The sequence below is a fragment of the Melanerpes formicivorus genome, unplaced genomic scaffold (assembly GCF_026170545.1).
Source record: "Melanerpes formicivorus ecotype bairdi unplaced genomic scaffold, bMelFor1.0.p_v2 SCAF_134, whole genome shotgun sequence".
NCBI classification, from domain to species: Eukaryota; Metazoa; Chordata; class Aves; order Piciformes; family Picidae; genus Melanerpes; species Melanerpes formicivorus.
In genome coordinates, this window is record NW_027142486.1 from 404,642 (window position 1) to 427,240 (window position 22,599).

At 51.9% G+C, this 22,599-nt stretch overlaps 1 protein-coding gene across 1 annotated transcript in view; it reads right to left on the reverse strand.

Annotated features, from left to right (window-relative positions):
- LOC137456625 (E3 ubiquitin-protein ligase rnf213-alpha-like) overlaps positions 1-22,599 on the reverse strand; it is a 70,822-nt gene that overhangs the window by 14,820 nt on the left and 33,403 nt on the right. Inside the window, exons 28-45 of the mRNA XM_068168155.1 lie at positions 18,129-18,262; positions 17,918-18,013; positions 16,248-16,363; positions 15,925-16,050; positions 15,242-15,303; positions 14,702-14,846; positions 12,661-12,802; positions 8,682-8,855; positions 8,194-8,327; positions 7,776-7,933; positions 7,324-7,524; positions 5,128-5,321; positions 4,461-4,581; positions 4,004-4,104; positions 3,277-3,450; positions 2,406-2,578; positions 2,226-2,322; positions 2,028-2,139 (exon numbers count right to left, since the gene is read on the reverse strand). Coding sequence (XP_068024256.1) covers positions 2,028-2,139; positions 2,226-2,322; positions 2,406-2,578; positions 3,277-3,450; positions 4,004-4,104; positions 4,461-4,581; positions 5,128-5,321; positions 7,324-7,524; positions 7,776-7,933; positions 8,194-8,327; positions 8,682-8,855; positions 12,661-12,802; positions 14,702-14,846; positions 15,242-15,303; positions 15,925-16,050; positions 16,248-16,363; positions 17,918-18,013; positions 18,129-18,262 — 2,460 coding nt within the window. The remainder of the gene's footprint in view (positions 1-2,027; positions 2,140-2,225; positions 2,323-2,405; positions 2,579-3,276; positions 3,451-4,003; positions 4,105-4,460; positions 4,582-5,127; positions 5,322-7,323; positions 7,525-7,775; positions 7,934-8,193; positions 8,328-8,681; positions 8,856-12,660; positions 12,803-14,701; positions 14,847-15,241; positions 15,304-15,924; positions 16,051-16,247; positions 16,364-17,917; positions 18,014-18,128; positions 18,263-22,599) is intronic.

The following is a 22,599-nucleotide window of genomic DNA, read 5'->3' on the forward strand; positions in this document are numbered from 1 at the left end:
GGTATTGAACACAGCTGGGCCCAGTACTGATCCCTGGGGAGCACCACTGGCCACAGGCCTCCAAGTTGACTCTGTGCCACTGATGACAACCCTCTGACCTCTGCTGTCAGCCAGTTTTCAATCCATCTCCCAGGCCAGCTGTCTGTGCCACATCTCCTGAGCTTTTCTACAAGGATGTTATGGGAGAGAGTAACAAAAGCTTTGCTGAAGTCAAGATCTGTGATGTCCTCTGCTCTGCTCTTCCCTCATCCAGCCAGCTGGGCATCATTTCACAGAAGGCTATCAGATTGGTCAGACAGGATGTCCCCTTGGTGCATCCATGGTGGCTACTCCTGACAACTTTCTTGCCTTTCATGTGGTTAGAGATGACCTTGTTGCTCCTTCTTCCTTGTGTCTTCTCCTCACCTTCAAGGTGAGGCCTTCCTTGAGAGTAAGAGGTTTTAGTTGGGCTGAGGGCTCCAAGTGATGATGCCTGTTGGGATTCCCGTGAAGTTCAGTAGGAACCCAATGAACATTCATTCAGAACTTCATGAAGCTCAGCTAGGGAAAGTGGAGAGTACTTCATCTGGGGAGGAGCATCCCCATGGACCAGTACAAGTGAGAGGTTGACCTGCTGGGAAGTAGATCCATGGAGAAGGACCTGGGAGTGCTGCCAGTTCACCATGAACTGAAAACATGGCCGAGAAGGCAAATGGTCTCCTGAGGGGCATGAAGAAGTGGACAGAACATGAGTGAAGTTCTGCTGCCCTTCTGCTCTGCCCAAGTGAGGACACAGCTGGAGTGAAGGGACCAGTTCAGGCCTCCTCAGTTCAAGAGGGACAAGGAGCTACTGGGGAGGGTCTTTGAAGGTGATGAGGGGACTGGAGCATCTCTGGGGATGCTGGTGGGGATGAGGCTGGAAAAGAGCAGCCTGAGAAGGACCTTCTCAATGCTCAGCAACATCTAAAGGTCCATGAATGGGGCCAGACGCTTCTCAGTGGTGGCCAGGGACAGAACAAAAGGCAACTGGCACCAGCTGGAACTCAGGAGGTTCCATCAGGAGAAACTTCTGGGCTTTGAGGAGATCAGAGCCTTGGAGCAGGCTGCCCAGAAAGGTTGTGAAGTCTCCTTCTCCAGAGAGATTCCAAACCCACCTGCTCTAGATGGCCCTGCTTTAGCAAGGAGGTTGGACTGGGTGATGGGCAGAATCCAATGGGATGTCATTTAACAAGTCCAAGTGCCGAGTGCTGCACTTTGGCTACGGCAATCCCATGCAGAGCTACAGGCTGGGGTCAGAGTGGCTGAGAGCTCCCAAACAGAGAGGGACCTGGGTGTGCTGATCGACAGCCGCCTGAATATGAGCCAGCAGTGTGCCCAGGTGGCCAAGAGGGCCAGTGGCATCCTGGCCTGCATTAGGAATAGTGTGGCCAGCAGGAGCAGGGAAGTCATTGTGCCCCTGTACTCTGCTTAGGCACTGCTTAGGCCACACCTTGAGTCCTGTGTCCAGTTCTGGGCCCCTCAGTTTAACAAGGACATCGAAACACTTGAAGGTGTCCAGAGAAGGGCAACAAGCCTGGTGAGAGGCCTTGAACACAAGCCCTATGAGGAGAGGCTGAGGGAGCTGGGATTGTTTAGCCTGGAGAAGAGAAGGCTCAGGGGAGACCTCATTGCCCTCTACAACTACCTGAAAGGTGGTTGTAGCCAGGAGGGGGTTGGCCTCTTCTCCCAGGCAACCAGCACCAGAACAAGAGGACACAGCTCAGGCTGCACCAGGGGCAGTTTAGACTCGAGGTGAGGAGAAAGTTCTTCACCAAGCACGTCATTCGTCATTGGAATGGGTTGCCCAGGGAGGTGGTGGAGTCACTGTCCCTGGAGGCGTTCAAGAGGAGATTGGACGTGGCACTTGGTGCCATGGTCTAGTCATGGGGTGTGTGTTGATAGGTTGGACTCGATGATCCTCAAGGTCTCTTCCAACCTTAGTTATACTGTGATACTGTGATCTCCAGAGGTCTCTTCCAACCCAAGCATGCTGGGATTTGGGCACTCACCTCCAGACAGTGGATCACCATGAAGTAGAAATGGTCTCTGCTACTTTGGTTGGACATCTTCTCCTCCATCTGGGACAGGTACTCTTCCAAGTGAACCTTGACACTGTTGAACCTAGGGCAGAAGAAAGAAAGAAGCATCAGCACCCAGGTCACCAAGGGGGCTCAGCAGCAGGGTTTGGGGGCAAGCTGGAGGCTGACCTGCATCTCAGCAGCAGCTTCAGGAGGGAGGACTGGATTGTGGGACTGGTGTCCATGCACTCCTCGAAGGGTGACAACTCTCTCTTGGGCTTGTAGACTGGGCAGGAAGGATGAGCTGTGTCAGATGACCTCCAGGAGCATGAGGTCAGAGCTGGGTGGGGTAGGACCAAGCTCTCTTACCTCTTTTCCCTGCTTGCTGCTCAGGGTTGGGTTTGCAAGCCACAAACTGGATCAACTGTTGGATGATGTGGGCTGATGGAGCTGCTTGGTCTCCCAAGAAGTAGACAGTGAGGAACTCCAGGAAGAAGGAATTGCACTTCCTCCGGAACTTGTTGTGACAGGCAACAGCTTCCCTGGAAGCCAGAAGGAAACCAAGGCCCATGGTCAATGTCCAACCAAGAAAAGGTCATCACTGCCACTCTCTCTCTGCAGGACCCAAATCAAGGAGATGAGATGGTTGCTGGTTGAGGCAGTTTCATCTTCTGTGAGACCCCCACCTGGAGAACTATGTCCAGCTCTGGGGTTTGCAACATAAGGACATGGACTTGTTGGAGTAGGTCCAAATGAGGCCATGAGGATGATGAAGGGGCTGAAACACCTCCCCTGTGTGGACAGGCTAGGAGAGCTGGGGTTGTTCAGCCTGCAGAAGGCTCTGAGGGGACCTTCAATGGTCTACCAGTACTTAAAGGGACCTTCAGGAAAATGAGGACCCTTCATGAACGATGAGGAGGGACCTTCATCAGGAAGTGTAGTGACAGGACAAGGGGTAACAGTGTTAGGTTGAAAGAGGAGAGCTTTAGATTAGATAAGAAGTCCTTCACCATAGTGGTGGTGAGACACTGCCCCAGCTTGCCCAGAAAGGTGGTGGAAGCCTCATCCCTGGAACCATTCAAGGTCAGGCTGGATGCAGCTTTGAGCAACCTTCTCTAGCTGAAGGTTGGCTGAGCCCATGGCTGGCAGCCAGCTCTTGATGTTCTCCCTTCCAACCCAGACCCAATGCTCAATATGAAGACACTGGAGACAGGCCAGATGTTGGCCAACACCAAGGCACCTCGTGGCCTCAGAAGCCTTGGGTGTGTAGTCCTCTGGGAAGTGCTCCTTGCAGATCTTGCACTGCTGGTTGGGCCACTCCAGGATACAGGGGGTGCAGAAGATGTGGCCGCAGGGCAGCTCTGCTGGCTCCGTGATCTCCCGCAGGCAGCTCTTGCAGTCCTTCACCCCCTTCCTGAGGGACACCACCGAGAGAAAAAGTTGATTTGAGGAGGAGCACGAGGTTGGGTGCTGCCTGATGTGCACCCTGGGGTGGGGGGTGAAGCTGGCTGGACATTTTTACTCAGCCTGCTTAGCAGAGAACCACAGTAACCACTTCAAGAACCAGCAGCTTCTAAGCTGCCTGAGGACCATCCCACCCTCGTTGTGTGGTGAGGATGGGTGGGTGAAGGGGGTGGAGAACCTGAGTGCTCAGAGGAGCTGGCTTCTTGGGCACCACACCTGAGAGAAGTTACTCCAGAGATGAGGCAGCCATGATCTCCAAGAGAGGTTCACCACTTCAAAACCCAGCAGCTTCTAAGGTTGGTTGTGTGGTGAAGATGGTTGGGTGAAGGGCATGGAGAACCTGGGTGCTCCAGACCTAAGAAAAGGTCCTCCAGAGACAGTCCAGCCATCATCTCCAAGACAGGTTCTCACCCCTTGACCCAATGAGGTTCACCCCCACCCTTAAGAAATGTCACATGGATGGAGGAAGACCTCAAAGTCAACTCTTTGCAGGTTGGACTTACACCAGGTAGACAACATCAGCGTTCTTGTTGCATTGCTTCAGCACTTTGGTCACCAAATCAAAAGTCTTCTCCGGCTCAAATCTTGGCATTTTGTGGAGCCGCTGGGAAAGCCAAACACATGGGGCAAGCTCAGCAGAAACATCTCCACACTCCATGGAGGACACCCATTAGGGGATGTCAGTGCTGCAGGGACATGGGGTGAGAGCAGAACTCAGCAGATCCCTGCTGGGATGTCTCTGTGTCGACCTCTGAGGGTAAGAGACCTGGCTCAAGCCTTTAAGCCCTCAAAGAAGCCTCCCTTGATTCCAAATCCTCCCTTTGGGTCCTGAATCCAAAGTGCTTCTCTCTTGGATGGTGTGTCCAACCCTTTCCCACCTCCCTACAGCTGGGACCAGAGGTCTCCTGGATGGGAAGAGCCCTCCCAAACTTCACAGCCAGCAGCTGCCCCAGGACCTACATTCCAGAGGAAGATGAACTGCTTCACCACGAGCTTCAGGAGCTTCTCCTCTATCTGCGTCTCGTTGTGCAGCAGATGGTCAATCAACATGTAGACAATGTTGGTGCAGGTCCAATCATGTCTATAAAACACACCCCAGAGGGTCCCACTTAGGCTGGACTTCCAAGATCTCCTGAGGTTCCTTTCCCACTGGTACATCTGTGACCATCCCAGGTAGCCTGTAGCCACTTGAGGACTTGATGACCTTTAAAGGTCCCTTCCAACCCAAACCACTCTGAGTCTATGACCCATGACCTTCTGAGATGGCATTGGAGGGAAGAAGACATGGCATGGTCTTCTCTAGGCAGCTCGTTTCACCAACTCTTGGGTCATACTGAAACCACCAGCCCATTTCTAGGGGAGAGTGTCTATGGAGAGACCTCCTTGACCCACCCCAGAAAACATTTTGGCACCATCAAGCATGAAATGAAGTTGCACCAGAACTAAGCAACTGGATCATGGAGAAACACCCACCAGAGGTTTTCGGTTTTGTGGGGCCACTTTGCCACCATCTTGTGCTACTGAGTGAACAGATGGAGGAGTTATGAATCCAGAAAAAGGTGACATCCCCTTAAGCCCTCAAGAAGTTTCCTCACACAACTGTCAACAGAGGAGTGACTCAACTTACAACACAGTCTCCAGGAGCTGCTGCTGCTTCTGGGGCAAGTGAAGCTGATTGTTGTCCAAACTGACCCATTCCACCCAGGGCTTGATGGATTTGACACTTTTGAGCCAGGCTACACAAGCATCAAAGGGCAAAAGTCCATCTTGAGTGGGCTGCAGCTTCCTCAGGAGAATGTTCAAGGCATCAAGAGTGATAAACTGGAACGAGATTGGCAAAGAGCCCAGGTCAAGGTCACCCACACTGCTGGGTGGCACAGAGGGAGGAGACACCACGAGGCCTGCTGGGACAGGGCAAGGGGTGATGGCTTGGAACTAAAAGATGGAGATTCAGATCTATGGAAGATGTTCTTCACAATGAGGAGTTTCAAAGCCACAGAGATGTGGTGCTGAGGGACGTGTTTTAGTGGTGACCTGGCAGTGGGGGTCAACAGTTGGCCTTGATGATCTGAAAGGTCTCTTCCAACCAAAACCATTCCATGATTCTAAGACAGACATGGACCTGTTGGAGCACATCCAGAGGAGAGGCACAAAAATGATCAGAGATTGAACCCCGTCTGCTCTGAGGCCAGGCTGAGACAGTTGGGGTTGTCCAGCCTGGAGAAGAGAAGGCTTCTGGTGACCTCTCAGTGCTTAAAGTGGCCAAGCAGAAGACTGAGAGAGACCTTCAACCAAACTGTGTAGTGACAGGACAAGGGACAATGGGAAGAGGGGGCATTGAGATCAGACACAAGGAGGAAACAGTTCATGGGGAGGTGGTGAGAGCTGGCCCAGGTTGGCCAGAGAGGTGGGAGATGCCCATCCTGGGACCATGGCAGGTCAGGTTGGTTTGGGCTCTGAGCAACCTGCTCTGGTCCATGCTGACTGCAAGGAGGTTGGAATAGATGGAAGGTCCCTTCCCACCCAAACCATTCCATGACTGTGGGTAGATGAGCATAGGCAAGGCCAAGCTGAAAAGAAATGGACTCTGAAAACCAGGAAGGGCTTGGATGAGTCTAAGCATGCCTTGGAGAAAGAATCATGGAGTTGGTGAGGTTGAATGTGACCTCCAAGATGATCAAGTCCAATCACTGACCCACCACTGCCAGGTCACCATTAAACCATGTTCCTCAGCACCCCATCTCCATGGCTTTGAAATCCTGCCAGGGTTGGGGACCAGGATGGGGACTCCACCACTGCCCTGGGAATCCTGGGCCAAGCCTTGACAACCCTTTAGGTGAGGACATTTCTCCTCATGTCCAACCTAAACCTCCCCTGGAGCAACTTGAGACTGTTTCGTGTTGTCCTATCTCTTGTTCCTTTGGAAAGGACATCATCTCCCACCTAGCTCCAGCCTCCTTTCAGGGAGCTGTAGAGAGCCAGAAGGTCTCCCTCCAGCCTCCTTTTCTCCAGGCTGAACATCCCCAGGTGCCTCCACCGCTCGAGAAGAATCATGGAGTCACTGTGTGGGGTTCTCTTCAAGCCTTGACTTGCTGCTCTAAGCAAAAAGCTTAGGGGTGTGAACATCTCCATGTGGCTTTGACAAGATGAGGAGCTGAAGCACAAGCCACCCACCTCTAGGGTCAAAGTGTCTAAGGCGATGTCAACATGACCCCCCAGAGTGACACCATCACAAGGATGTCACACTGTGGTGGTTTAGGCTTAGTGCTGGCCTGGATGCTGCTGCACAGACCACACATGGGAGGTCCCAAGGGGTGGGCCCAGCCCAAGGGGTGGTCACAGGAAACCAGGTATTCCATTCCCATAATGCCCTGCTCCCCCATAAAATCTCCATGCGGGGTCTTCACTTCCTCTTTCGTCCCCAGCTGCTGCCTAGGTAAAATGGCATGAGCTGCCTCCCTTGGGCCTGCCCAGGCCCAAGGCTGGGTTGGGGGGGGGGAGGAAAGAGCCCTGGGGGTTTGGGTGTACCCCCAGGTGGGTATGGGATGTTTTTGGGTATGTTGTGGGAGTTCTCTTTAGTCACGGTGCTTGTGGTTCTCTGTAAAGCTTTCATTGGTGTTTGTTTTCCTATTTAAACTTTCCATCACTTTTGCAATCCCTTTGTCTGAGTTGTTATTTCTGCCTGTGGTGGGGAGGGGATCTGCCCCAACCCATTACACACCCTAATGACACAGTCTGTCATGAAACCGTTGAGGCTGTGAAGACCGTCAAGATCCAAAGCCCTAGGAGAAGGGTTAGGAGACAAACCCAACCCTCTGCTCACCATTCCTGATGGGTCCTTCTCATACATGGCCTGCAGCTCACTCACAACAGTGTCATTGCCCTTGGCTATGTCAACGAAGAGCTGGTAGTCATCTTGGCGGTAGAAGTGCTCCATGTGAAGCCAGATTGGAGAGTCCATCTTCCCCTTGCTCAGGGAGGAGCAGAGTTGGTCAGCATTAGCCAAGCAGACTTTGGAGAGGATCTGAAACAAAGAAAGTATCATTCCTGCTCACAGCAAAGCCAAGAGGACTATGCTGGCACACTCAGCCCTGCTGTGGTGTCCACCACACGATGCTTCCTCACCAAGAAATGGTGAATCAAGACTGAATGTTCATAGCAGTGGAAAGCAGCCCCAGAAGGTTGATCAAAACATCAGATCTGGACAGGAAGGGTAGGACTAGGGTCAACTGTCCAGGGTCTGTTGAAGACAATGCTCTAGCCAAGCCTACTCACCTCGTAGACAGCCAGGTCCTGCCCAGGAAAAGCCATCCTGAGGAAGTCGTTGGCGTAGCAGCGCAGGACCTCTGGCTTGCTGCCACCTGGCATCAAGTTGCTCTTGATGAAGCTTTGGTAGAACCTGACTACATCCTCTGTTGGCTTCTGGGGTTGACCTAGAAAGGACAAGGACGAGCGCTATGGCCACTTAGGAGCAAATGGTCCTCCTTAAGATTGAGTTGGACATGGGGCAAAGTGCAAGCTGTGGGTGAAAGAGGCTTGATGCCTCCAGTGGAAGGGGAAGTATGAGGCAGAAGAGATGAACAAGGACGTTCTGGGTCAGCTGAGTGAATGCTGTGGTTCCTCTTCCTAACTGGACGTGGATTTGGGGCAGCTCTGCTGGGACAAAGCTCCCTCTGGAAAGTCTTGATGTTACCTTTCATGTGATAGACCTTCTCCCACACGTTGTCCAGGTAGGCCTTCACAACCCAACTGAATGGGAACTGGCAGGAGAGGGAGACGTTGGGGTCTTTGGTCATTGACAGCACGGAGATCTTTGCATCTAATCTCCTGGAAGTCAACAGAAAGAAGCATTAAATTGTGCAGCAGACCACAGGTGTCCAGAGATGGACCACCTCTAAGAAGTTCCCAGGTCCCACTGATGTCTTTAAGGAAGGTCAGAAGCCTGGGGAAAAAAATGTAGTTGGGAAGTGAGGGAAAACTTGGTAAGAGAAGGGAAGGACCTAATTTGCCCAAACATCTTAAAGCAACAGAGAAGTTCTGGTGCCAGCAGGTTGACACCCAAGACCTTCCATGACTAAAAACATCTGCACTTCCAGCAGGAGCTTCTGGTTGACTGTGGACAACAGCTTCTACTGTCCTAAGGGAAACCACCACACTGACCACTCACAGCCCAACTCTTACTTCCAGGAGTATTTAATTTTGAGGAAGGTTTCCTCTTGGAACATCTGGAGCCAGAGGTCTGCTAGGGGAGAAGCTTGACAGATGTGATTCAGGTTGTTGTTGGCATCCACCACAGCGAGAATTTGGGCGAAGATGTTGGCTACGATGGCTTCCAGGTGCATCCAGAGGGCTTGTCTGCAAGAGGAGATGATGTGGTTTATCTCATGAAACCCACCAAGAAACCCACCTCTGACCAGGAGACACTATGGCTCTGGAAGACCCAGAAGACAACCCAAACAACCCAACCACTTCTGAAGACTACCATTGTTGGACATCCAGGCCTGACAGGGTGAGATGCTGCAATGGGTTGTCCAGAGAGGTTTGGATGTCCCATCCCTGGGAGTGTTCAAGGCCAGGTTGGATGGAGCTTTGAGCAACCTGGGCTAGTGGAAGGTTGCTCAAACTCATGGCAGGAGGGCTGAGACTGGATGACCTTTAAGGTCCCTGTTGACCTAAACTATTCTATGATCAGTTTGCTCAGAGCCCCAGAAAACCTGACCTGGAATGGCTCCAGGGATGGGACATCTCCCACCTCTCTGGGCAACTTGGGCCAGTGTCCCATCACCCTCACAGTGAAGAACATCTTCCTTAGACCTGCTCTAAATCTTCATCTTTTAGAATGGAATAGAATAGAATAGAATAGAATAGAATAGAATAGAATAGAATAGAATAGAATAGAATAGAATAGACCAGACCAGACCAGACCAGGTTGGAAGAGACCTTCAAGATCACCAAGTCCAACCCATCATCCAACACCACCTAATCAACTAAACCATGCAACCAAGCACCCTATCAAGTCTCCTCCTAAATACCACCTCCCTGGGTAGCACATTCCAATGGGCAATCACTCTCTCTGTGTAGAATTTCTTCCTAACATCCAGTCTGAACCTCCCTGGCACAGCTTGAGACTGTGTCCTCTTGTTCTGGTGCTGGGTGCCTGGGAGAAGAGACCAGCCCCCACCTGGCTACAATCTCTCTTAAGGTAGAGAGCAATACGGTCTCCCCTGAGCCTCCTCTTCTCCAGGCTAAGCAACCCCAGCTCCCTCAGCCTTTCCTGACAGGGATGTGCTCCAGACCCCTCCCCAGCCTCATTGCCCTTCTCTGGACACCTTCCAGCATCTCAACATCCTTCCTAAACTGAGGAGCCCAGAACTGGACACAGGACTCAAGGTGTGGCCTAAGCAGTGCTGAGTTGTTGCAGTTTGAGCTGGGTGCCCCCCTGCAATGTTTACTTCCTGTGTCCAGAAGTCCAGCCCAGAGGGGTGGACACAGGAAATTATGTAGTATTTCCTACCACAATTCTTTGCACCACTATAAGATCCAGTGTGGAGTCTAGCACCTCTCCTCCTCCTCCTCCTCCGTCAGCCGGTAACTGGGGGAGATGCCTCCTGGCTTTGGGCCTGGCTAGGCCCAAGGCCAGGAGGGGATGGGCAGTCTCAGACCTGGCCAGCTGAGACTAGCCTAGTAGTGGGGGGGGGAAGAAGGAGCCCTGGGGGTTTTGGGTGTACCCTCAGGTGAGGATTGGATCTCTCTGGGTCTGTTTTGGGATTTTTCTTTGTCACTGCACTTTTGCTTTTCTGTAAAAGTTCACTGCTTTCTGTTTAAACTTTCCATCACTTCTGCAATCCGTTTGTCTGAGTGTTTATTGTTGCCAGTGGTGGGGAAGGGGGCTGCCTCAACCCAGCACATGAGTACAGGGGCACAATGACTTCCCTGATCCTGCTGGCCATGCTATTCCTGATGCAGGCCAGGACGCCATTGGCCCTCTTGGCTGCCTGGACACACTGCTGGCTCATGTTCAGCCTACCATTGACCAGTACCCCCAGGTCCCTCTCTGCCTGACTGCTTTCCAGCCACTCTGACCCCAGCCTGTAGCACTGCATGCGGTTGCTGTGGTCAATGTGCAGAACCCGGCGCTTGGATGTGTTCAATCTCATGCTGTTGGACTCTGCCCGTCTGTCCAGCCTGTTGAGGTCCCTCTGCAGAGCCTCTCTACCCTCCAGCAGATCAACTCCTGCCCCCAGCTTGGTGTCATCTGCAAATTTATTGATGATGGATTCAATGTCCTCATCCAGATCATCAATAAAGATGTTAAAGAGCACAGGGCCCAGCACTGATCCTTGGGGGACACCACTGGTGACTGGCCACCAGCTTGATGTGGCACCATTCACCACCACTCTCCAGGCTTGGCTTTCCAGCCAGTTCCTAACCCAGCTCAGAGAGCTGCTGTCCAAGCCAGGGGCTGACAGCTTGGCCAGCAGTTTGCTATGGGGGATGGTGTCAAAGGCCTTGCTGAGGTCCAGGTAGACTACATCCACAGCCTGCCCCACATCCACCAGGCAGTCACCTGATCATAGAAGGAGATCAGGTTGGTCAGGCAGGACCTGCCCTTCCTAAATCCATGCTGGCTGGGCCTGATCCCTTGGCCATCCTGTAAGTGTTGTGTGATTGCACTCAGGATGACCTGTTCCATAATCCTGCCTGGCACTGAGGTCAGGCTGACAGGCCTGGAATTCCCTGGCTTGTCCAACCAGGCCTGCTTGTGGATGGGCATCAAACCGTCACCCCATGTCCTGTCCCAACAGGCCCTGCTGAAGGTGCCACTCCACCTTTTCTTTAGCCACCTTGAAGTACTGAAAGACCTCTAGAAGGTCTCCCTGGAGCCTTCTCTTCAGGCAGAACAACCCCAACTCTCTCAGCCTGGCCTCACAGCAGAGGGCTTCCACCCTCTGGCCATCTGTGGTGGGTTAACACCCATCCTGAAAAAAACAGGGTGGAGGGCTTGCGGGTGCTTTGCCCTCCCTGCAGGGCTTTTTCCCCCTGGGAACCTGAGTCTGTTCCACTCCCCCCTCCCTGCCCAGCTAGGGTATAAAAGGCAGGATATTGCAGCCATTAGGTTTCCTTTTTGGCTCCTGCCTCTCCTGCACGAGAGCTACTGCAGCTTCCCTCCTGCTCCTCTGCCACATGGTCGGGCCTGATCCTTCTCCTTGCTGCCTCTGTGCCTCTTCAGAGAGACTGGTTTTGTATTCTTGTTTTTTTCCCCCCCTCCCATCCATCCTTGTTCCTTGCCCTTGTGAACCTTACCTGTTACTGTTTTATCTATATATATATATATATGTATATATTGTTTAAAGAGAACTCTTTACCTCTCTACTTCCAAGCCAGCTCCAAATTACTTCTTGGTGGATTTGCTCCTTCCCTTTCCTTTCTTTTTTCCCTCTCTGTTGATAGGGAGGAGGGGGGAGCAGGGGAGAGATTCTCAGCCTTGCCCCCATCTGAGCTCTTAACTCCCAGTTAAGGCTCAAACCTCTACACCATATCTGAACCTTCTCTAACAGCTCCCTGAGTCTCCTGTGCTGAGGACTCCAGAGCTGGACCCAGCAGTGTGGGTAGGGTCCCACCAAGAGCAGAGCAGAGGGGCAGAATCCACTCCCTTCACCTGCTGCCCATGCTGCTGAGGATCAGCCCAGGAGCTACTTGGCTTTCTGAGTCACCTCATGTCCCCTTTTTCACCCACCAGCACCCCCAAGTCTTCTCCACAGATCTGCTCTCCAGCCTAATTGACACTCATGGTTGCCCCAATGCACCTTCCAAACCATGTAGAACCTCATGAGGTTCTCATGGAACCACTTCTGCAGCCTGTCCAGCTCCCTCTGGATGAATCACATCCCTCAAACATGTCAACTGCACCAGTTAGCTTGATGTCATCTACAAACCCTCTGAGGTCACTTGGTCTCACTGTGTCCTTGATGAAGATATGGAAGAGAATGGAGTATATGGACCCAGCCTGGACCCACATGGAAGATTATGGAAGATATGGTGCCAGAATGGACCTCTGAGTGACATCACTTGGTCTGGGCTTGGTCTTCAAGCAAGGTGCCTCACTCTTCACACAGCAAAACAAGGTGAGATGAGGAAGGTAGCCTACAGCCAACCCTACCTGAAGGAGGTGTCCTCCAGGATGAACTTCATGGAGAGCGCCTCGCGGAAAATCCACCTCTGAGGCTCCTGGGTTCTTTTCTCTCGCTCGTGGAGGAGGACACAAATCCTCTTCTTCAGGATGGTCAGAAAGAGGCTGGAAGCTAAGCAGAGGACAGTGCTGGTTAAACCTCTCCTGGTCTTCATTTCCAAGTAGGAGATGGGCTGGAAGGAACCTTCAAAGGTCATCCAGTCCAACCCCACTGCAGTCAGCAGGGACATCCACAACTAGAGCAGGCTGCTCAGAGCACCAAACAACCTGACCTGGAATGGTTCCAGGGATGGGGCATCTCTCTGGGCAACCTGGACCAAGGTCTCACCACCCTAATGTTGAAAGACCATCTTCCTTAGATCTGGTCTAAATCTTCATCTTTTAGTTTCAAACCATCACCCCTTGTCCTATCACCACACTTTCCTGATGAAGGTCCTACCCCATCTTTCCGATAGCCACCTTGAAGTACAGAAAACCCTCAAGAAGGTCTCCTGGAGCCTTCTCTTCTCCAGGCTGAACAACCCCAACTCACTCAGCCTGGCCTCACAGTAGAAGGCTTCCACCCTTTGATCATCCCCATGGCTTCCTCTGACCCTGTTCCAACAGGTTCATGTCTCTCCTGTGCCGAGAAGCCTTCAAGGCATTTTGGTTGCCACAACCTTCCACCCAACCACCACCCACCCAGGATCTTTTTGTCAGTCCTAAGCAGAAATCAGCTTCAGTTGGGAAGGGACATCCAGCTGGGATCATCCACCAAGGTCTGCAGCAGAGCTTTATGGCTTAGCACAGATTCTCACCACATCTCAGGAACTGTGCTGGGAGGTGAAGGAGACCAAATCCAACCTCACCCTCTGGCTCTTGAGTACTTCTCCATCCACCACAGCTTTGATGGACACCAGAACTGACTCTTAATCTCTTGGTGGTCTTCCTCCAACCACAAAACGAGCAAGAAAGAGCTACTTTTAGGTCTTTCCCCTCACACCTATGTCACAGTAGGGTCAAACAGGCCCAGCACAAATCCAGACAGGCTCTGATGTGTCTAGACATGGGACATGGTCCCACTCTCCCCCCTCCCTCCTGCAGAAATCAAAGTTACATGGGAAAAGGGACAAATGAAAGGCCCCAATGTGTCTGGGTAAACAAGTTTCCTTCTGGGGTAAGGGAAGTGTTCTGGACACTGCTTCTCCCCAACCAGGCCTACAGTTCTGCCTTTTGTGGCCACAGCTGGCAGAGTCCCTTCTCATTGGGTAACTGTGTGCTGGCTTCAGTTACCCTATTGGCTCAATCAAATCCCAGGCAAGATTTATATACAGGCTGATTTTTAGTCTCCTTGCCTTGCCGCTGCCGTGCCTGCAGCTGCCTTGCCTGAAGCTGCCTTGGCTCGAGCTGCCTGGTCCAGAGCCTGGGATGGAAGCCAGGAACCTCCTCACTGCAAGCTAGAGAAGCCTCAAGCCTTAGGAGCTGGAGCCAAGCCTCGCTTCCCCTTGCAACTAGAATCCGAGCCGTGCCTCAGTTTCCCCTGGAAGATGCAGGAGGCTGTGGCAGTAACAGCCTGGTGGCACCACTGTCCTGCTGAAGCCAGAGCAGCCTGGAGACCACGTGGCAGTCCTGCCGGCACCCAGCCGTGCTTGGCGCACGACAGCGCCCCCAAAAGCCTGGATGGCTAATACCCAGCAGCAGCACTGCCTGCTTGGGTGGAATCAACTGTGAGTAATTAATTAATTGCCTCTTTGGCTTAATGGCTCTGACTGAGTCTCCTGCCCTGTGGTTGAGAGCCATATTGCTCCTGGGCATTCTCTCTTTCCCTGTTACTCCTCCTGGTTTGCTTAACATTGTTAAAATTGCTGTATTTGCCTAAACTTTGTACATTCCCACTGTCAATGTCTGTTCCAGCCCTGCAGGGAGCCTGCTGAATACATCCTGGGCAATTTTTCACAGGAATGAAAGGTTATTAATATTTTTATTAACAGTCATATTGCCATATTTATTTCATAAATCCATAACAACCTACCAGCGTTCCCTGGGCAGCAGAGCAAGTTGTGAAGGATCTGGATCCTCTCTGTTGGGCGCTGGCTGTTGTCCTTCTTGTCCTCCAGCTGGATCACAGCCTTCTGGATGCTCCCTTTGATCATTGCATCCATGTTGAGGAACTGTGGCTGGAAAGCACCTGGAGGTCACTTGTTTGCTCCATGCTACTTTGCTCTCATTTGCCTGGGGATGCTTGTCCAGGGACATCATCTCCTCCAGAGCTCAGCATGGTGGTCACCAAGGTCTGTACCATCTCACCATCCCTTGGCCTTGCTTAAGTCAGACCCTGGAGCAAGGACAGGGTCTGGGAATTGTCTTTGTGCAAATTGCTCACATTTGGGTTAGGAGACCACCACCCTACTTCAGTCTCTCAATGTGACCCAGGAAGACCTGGAGCAAGGTACCAACCCCAGCAAGGACCTCCAAAAGTTGGTCCCAAAAGTCCTCTTGATGCCCAAGATCCTCCTCTTGATGAGGAGCAACCCCACTAAAATGAGGAGAAAACAAGAATAAAAAGTCCTACATTTTCCTGGGGGTGAAGTCCTGACTCGGTGAGACTCCCCATGGAGGCATCATCTGGAGAACCTGAAACCACAACCAACCACACAGCTCAGCCTCCAAAACCCCAGCAAGAGACACATCCACCTGCAGGAGATGTTGGGAGCACCCTGACCATCAACAAGGGAGAAATCAGATAGGGCTGGAGTGGAAACCAACCCAACAGTTTCTTGATGACATGAGAGCCTCAGGAGCAGCTGGTTGAAGAACTCTAAGGGACAAGATGGAGGCAAGGAGACACCCAGGGCTGGCCTGCAGTGATGGATCACAGTACATTAGAGGTTGGAAGGGACCTCGAGAGATCATCAGGTCCAACCCCCTGCCAAAGCAGGACCACTTAGGGGATCAAACCATTTCTGGTTCAACTTAACCATCTAGTTGAAGAATGGGGGGCTCGGTGTGGAGGTCTTCAGCAGCACAGCTCCCCAGTTGCTGCTCCACCACCACAGTTGCCCCATCAAGAGGCAAAAGCTGAGGTGCTATGAAGACCTCAGAAGCAGCAAGTGTTCCTGGGACCTACAGCTTGGGACCTGCTGGATCCAGGAGCATAATTCTCCATGGGTGGGAGGATAGGGGGTGGGACAGTGAGTTTCTGGAAGGGACAGCAGTGGGGGGTGGGGGGTGACTTTTTGTTGAGAAGCTTCTTACCTGTTGGGAGCTGCTGAGAGCTGCTGGCAAAGATTTCAGCAATGGTCATTTTGGAGAGCTGGCCAAGGTTGGCCTTAAAGTTCTCTGGAGGCATCAGGACATCCAAGTGGATAGACTTCCACTCACCTGGAGAGGCAAGAGGGTGGATCAGAACATCTGTTGTCTTTTGGGACATCAGTCACTAAGCTTGGCTACTCAGATTGATGATGGAAGAGATCCACCAGCACGAGATGGAAGATCCACCACTTCAAATGCCTTCCCTGTAGGTGTTTGTCTTCTCCTCCCACCCTTTTCCTGACCCAAAGGATCAAGAGTGACCTTACCACTGTCAAAAGCCAGGTAGCTGCAGCCACCCAGGACTCGTGGGACTTTGGTGATCAGCACCACATGCAGGAGATGGGCATTGGTTGACCTCCTTCGCTCATCCGTGATGCAGTACCTGGAGGCACCACCAGAAGATCAAAGTTGGTTCCTTCCAGATTCAGTCATAGAATTATGGATTAGTTTAGGTTGGAGAAGACCTCTATGGTCATTGAGGCAAATGGTTAACCCAGTACTACCAGGTGACTACTAAACCATAGCCCTCAGCACCACATTTCTATGGCTTAGAAACTACTCCAGGGATGGAGAGTCCATCACTGACCTGGACAGCCTGGGCCAGGCCTGGACAAATCTTTGGGTGAGGACATTTCTCTTCATGTTCAACCTGAACCTCCCCTGAACCAACTTGAGGTCATTTCCTCTTGTCCCATCACTTGGTCTATGACCCCCACCTGGCTCCAGCCAAAAGTCTCCCTTCATCCTCCTTTTCTCCAAGACTGAACAACCCCAGGTCCCTCAGCCACTCCTCAGAACTTCTCTAGATGTTTTTCCTTCACCAGCTTTGTTGGCCTTCTCTGGACCTGCTCAAGCCCCTAAATGTCCTTCTTGCAGTGAGGAACCAAAAACTGAACCCAGGACTCAAGATGTGGCCTCACCAGTGCCCACTACAGGGAGGCAATCTCTGCCCTTGTCCTGCTTGCCACACCATTTCTGATACAACCCAGGGGGCTGTTGGCCTTCTTGGCCACATGGTCACACATTAGTTCGTCTCCAGCTACTGTTGACCAACAACTTCAAGGTGGACACCATCAGGGTCCATGTTCCAAGGGTTCCTCTCCCTTCCCACCCATGGCTGCAGTCATCTCAGACTGCTTTCCTGGTGGTTCCCAAGTCTTCATCCCAAGAAGACTTTCCTCTGGTCACTGTTGTTACCACCTGCTGCAACCACAGGGGCAAAGGAGGCAGTGGAAACCAGATTGAGTTTCATGGGGGAAAGAAAGACTGAAAGGCAGCAGAAGTTTCTGATAAGGACCTGAAAGGAGGGAGAGGGCAAGAGGAAGAAGAAAGAAAAGGAGGAGGATGGAGAAGTGAGAGGAGGAACACAAAGAAGGGAAAAGGAGGATGAAGGAGAAGGGGAAGGAAGAGAAAGGAGGATGGAGGAAAAAGGATGAAGAAGAAGGAGAGGTGAAGAGGATGGAAGAGGCAAGAAGAATAAAGAGAAGGCTGAAGGAGGAACAAGGAGGGAAGAAGAAGGAGGATGGTGGAGGAAGAAGAGAGGAGGTGGGAGAAAGGAGAAGGAGAAAAGAGGCAAAAAGGATAAAGGAGGAGTAGAAGGGAAGGAGGAAGAACAAGAAAGAAGGATGAGGAAAGAGAAGGAAGAAGAAGGAGGAAGAAGAAGGAATAGAAAGGAGCAGGAAATAGAGATAAAGAAGGAGGAGGAGGGAGGAGAAAGGAGGAGGAAGAATAAGGAAGGAGGAGGAAAGAAAAGGAAGGAGGAGACAGGAGAGGAAGAAGGAGGAGAAGGAAGGAAGGGGATGTGGAGGAAGAAGGAACAAGGAGAATGGAGGAGGAGAAAGCAGGACAAAGAAGAGAGAAGGACAACAATGGATGAAGGACAAGGAAGGAGGAAGAAAAGATGAGGAAGAGGAGGGGATGAAGGCCACCCGCTTACTTAGCACAGGCCAGGAGCCGTTTGCTGCTCTGTGGCTCATCAAAGTGAAACTGCACGAGGAGCAACCGCTGGTCCTGGGGCTCTCTGAAGAAATCTCTGCAATGAAACAGCCTCCTCAGCGTCTCCTCCTGGGTAGGCCTCACCCCACCCAAAGCCCTCAGAGAAGTGGAAACCACCCAGGAGGTTCAAGAACTGAACTTCTGTAGCCCACCTGAGATCCTGGCGGAAAGCATGCTCAGTATCAAACTGGCTGAGGAAGAGGCAGTGGATGGTGTCTGGGAGGTTGAGGGTCTTCTTCAGAACTTCTAGGTCCTTTTGGTTGAGCAGCCTGGCATGGGTGGAGACCTGCAGTAGAAAGGAGACCTCAAAACTGGTTGTCCTGATGCCTCAAATGGGTGAGATTTTGCAGGGCATCTCCACTGGAGCTTGAGGCTCATCTCCAGGCAACCAGAAAGTGCCTTGAGGACCTCGGTTTGAGAAAGAGCTGAGCAGGTCCCCTCTGCCTCTGGAGGAAGGTCAGAGTCTACCCCAGCTGCAGATGACCACGAAGGGAAAGGTGGTGGACACAAGCTTATCATTAATTGTTGGTTGCTTATCTGGCCAGGTTGGATCGATGGGTGAGGTCAATGGGATGAGAGTCACCAAGGCCATGCGCTGGTCCTGCAAGCCTTCATGGGCCTCAGGTTTAGGGCAGAGTGCCTGGAAACTGCCTGCTGGAAAAGGACCTTGTGGCAGTTTTAGGCTGTGCCTAGGAAATGTTCTACAAATCTGGAACAGAAGGTACTAGAATGTAAATAAATTCCCATTGGCTATGAAGGGAAAATAACAATGAGGTCAAAACAATCTCTCTGGCTTGGAGCCGAGCATCAAGTGAGTTGTGTGCACCTGTGACAGTTTAGGCTGTGCCTTTAAGCTAGGAGCTACAGTTGGTGTAAAAAGGAAAACAAAAGATTGTTCTAAACCAGAGGAGGAGAAATGTTAGAGGGCTTTTTAGTGAGCTGAAAGCCTCCTTAAGAAGTCAGTATGCTTATCTCCAGGTCGTTAGGGGATAAGAGGTCTCTGTGTCCAGGAGCAGCATCACAGTATCACAGTATAACTAAGGTTGGAAAGGACCTCGAGGATCATCGAGTCCAACCTATCAACACAGACCCCACGACTAGACCATGGCACCAAGTGCCACGTCCAATCTCCTCTTGAACGCCTCCAGGGTCGATGACTCAACCACCTCCCTGGGCAGCCCGTTCCAATGACGAATGACTCGCTCGGTGAAGAACTTCCTCCTCACCTCGAGTTAAACCTCCCCTGGCACAGCTTGAGACTGTGTCCCCTTGTTCTGGTGCTGGTTGCCTGGGAGAAGAGGCCAACCCCTTCCTGGCTACAACCACCTCTCAGGTAGTTGTAGAGGGCAATGAGGTCACCCCTGAGCCTCCTCTTCTCCAGGCTAAACAATCCCAGCTCCCTCAGCCTCTCCTCATAGGGCTTGTGTTCAAGGCCTCTCACCAGCACGTATGCCAGCAGAAAAAGACAGAGTGAGAGAAGAATGTGGGATATTGCTAGGGTACATCTCACATCTGACCAATGAAATTCGTTTAGAACAATCTTTTGTTTTCCTTATATGCACCAACTGTAGCTCCTGGCTTAAAGGCATAGCCTAAACTGTCACAATACCGAGCCCTGCGCTTCGCTTCCTGCACTCAGGCAGGGACTGCCTGCTGCTTCTGCTGCCCTGCTGGTCTTGGATGCATGCCCTGTCTTGTGGCTGAGTACTAGCAAGTGACTCTGCTTCTCTCCTTTCTTCTCTTGTCCTGTGTACAGGGGGAAGTGGGGGTGGAGGCAGAAGCTGTTGGTACCCCCCTGGTTTTGTCCAGGGGGGTTCTTGTGTTGCTTATCAATTGTAAATATATCTCAATATTGTATATTTTGTACATATTCTTTGCATTCCCTATTTTAGATTGTGGCTTTGCTTGTAACTACAGCTTCATTTGCTTTCCAACTGACCTGGTCTGGCAATTTTATGTTGGGGGGAAAATTCAACCCACCACAGATGTGGAGATGGTGGCAAACAGTAGCTGGAGATGAGCCAGCATGTAACCATAGAATCATAGAATCAATAAGGTTGGAAAAGACCTCAGAGATCATCAAGTCCAACCTATCACCCAACAGCTCCTCATGATTACTAATCAATTGCTCCAAGTGCCACATCCAATCCCCTCTTGAACGCCTCCAGGGACTGTGACTCCATCTCTCCCTGGGCAGCATATTCCAATGGCGAATGAATGTGAAGGACTTTCTCCTAACCTCCAGCCTACAGTTCCCCTGGCACAGCTTGAGAATGTGTCCTCTTGGTCTGGTGATGGTTGCCTGGGAGAAGAGACCAACCCCCACCTGGCTACAACCTCCCTTCAGGTTGTTGTAGAGAGCAAGAAGGTCTCCCCTGAGCCTCCTCTTCTCCAGGCTAAGCAACCCCAGCTCCCTCAGCCTCTCCTCACAGGGCTGTGCTCCAGACCCCTCCCCAGCCTCATTGCCCTTCTCTGGACACCTTCAAGTCTCTCAATGTCCTTCTTAAACTGAGGAGTCCAGAACTGGACACAGGACTCAAGGTGTGGCCTAACCAGTGCTGAGTACATGAGCAGAATGACTTCCCTGCTCCTGCTGGCCACACTGCTCCTGATGCAGGCCAGGATGCCATTGGCCCTCTTGGCTGCCTGGGCACACTGCAGCCTCATGTTCAGCCTACCATCAACCAGTACCTCCAGGTCCCTCTCTGCCTGGCCTCTCTCCAGCCACTCTGACCCCAGCCTGTAGCACTGCCTGGGGTTGTTGAGGCCAAAGTGCAGAACCTGGCACTTGGACTTGTTGAATGCCATCATGTTGGACTCTACCTATCTCTCCAGCTTGTCAAGGTCCCTCTGCAGATCTCTCCTGTCCTCTAACAGATCAACTCCTGCCCCCATCTTGTGTCATCTGCAAATTTACTGATGATGGACTCAATGACCTCATCCAGATCATCAATAAAGATATTGAACAGGATGGGGCCCAGCACTGATCCCTGGGGGACACCACTAGTGTCTGGCTGCTAGCTGGATGTGGCACCATTCACCACCACTCTCTGGGCTCAGCCTCCAGCCAGTTCCTAACCCAGCTCAGAGTGCTGCTGTCCAAGCCAGGGGCTGACAGTTTGGCCAGCAGTTTGCTGTGGGGGACAGTGTTAAAGACCTTGCTGAAATCCAGGCAGACTACATCCATAGCCTGCCCCACCTCCACCAGGCAGTCACCTGGGCATAGAAGGAGATCGGGTTGGTCAGGCAGGACCTGCCCTTCCTAAATCCATGCTGGCTGGGCCTCATCCCTTGGCCATCCTGCAGGTGCACAGTTGTTGCCCTCAAGATGACCTGCTCCATAATCTTGCCTGGCACTGAGGTCAGGCTGACAGGCCTGGAATTCCCTGACTCATCCAACCGGCCCTGCTTGTGGATGGGCATCACATTGGCAGCTTCCAGTCCTCTGGGACATCTCCAGTGAGCCAGGACTGGTGGAAAATGATGGAGAGAGGCTTGGCCAGCTCATCTGCAAGCTCTCTCAGCACCCTAGGATGGATCCCAACCAGTCCCATGGACTTGAGAGGATCCAAGTAGCTCAGCAATTCTCTAACTGCTTCCTCATGGATTTCAGGAGCACTACACTGCTCCCTGACCCCAGTTCAGGAGGCCACTTGTCCTGAAGCCCTCCTGCCTTACTGTTGAATATGGAGGCAAAGAAAGTATTTAATACCTCAGCCTTTTCCTCATCTTTAGTTACTGTGTTCCCCTCTAGGTCCAACAAAGAGTGGAGGTTCTTCTTGCCCTCTTTTTATCATTAATATAGTTATAAAAATGCTTTTCATTGTCCTCCACAGCAGTGTTCAGCTTAAGTTCTAACGGGCCTTTTGCCTCTCTCATTTTTCTCCTACATGTTCTAACAACATCCTTAAATGTATCTCAACTTGCCTCCTCCCTTTCCAAAGAAGATATTTCCTCTTTTTCCCCTTAATCCCTTCAAGAGCTTCTTGCCCATCCAGGCCCAGAGCCTTCCCCTCGGCTCATCTCTTGGCACATTGGGACAGCTGTTCCTGTGCCTTCAGGAGCTCCTTTTTGAAGCAGGTCCAACCGTCCTGGACCCCTTTGTTCTTAAGGGCTGCTCCCCAGGGGACTCTCTGGATTAGTTGCTCTAATAAGCTGAAGTCTGCCCTCTGGAAGTCCAAGGTCAGGGTTCTGCTATTGCTTCTCCTTACTTCCCTGCATAGTGAAAACTCTACTGTCTCATGGTCGCTGCACCCTAGACAACCTCGTACCATCACATCTCTCACCAGCAGGTCAATCAGGTCTTGACCCCTGGTAGGCTCACTTAACAGCTGCATCAGGAATCTGTCCTCCCTACACTCTAGAAACCTTCTGGACTGTCTCCTCTCTGCTGAGTTAAGTTCCCAGCAGATGTCTGGCAGGTTAATGTTGCCCACAAGGACAAAGCGGCTACCAGCACTGTGACTTGTACCAGCAATAATGTGGCCAGCAGAACCAGGGCAGCAATTGCCCCCGTGTAGTGGGCACTGGTGAGGACCTTGAGTCCTGGGTTCAGTTTTCGGTTACTCACTCCAAGGAGAACACTGAGGAGCAGGTTGCAGAGAAGGACACTGTGAAGGTTTG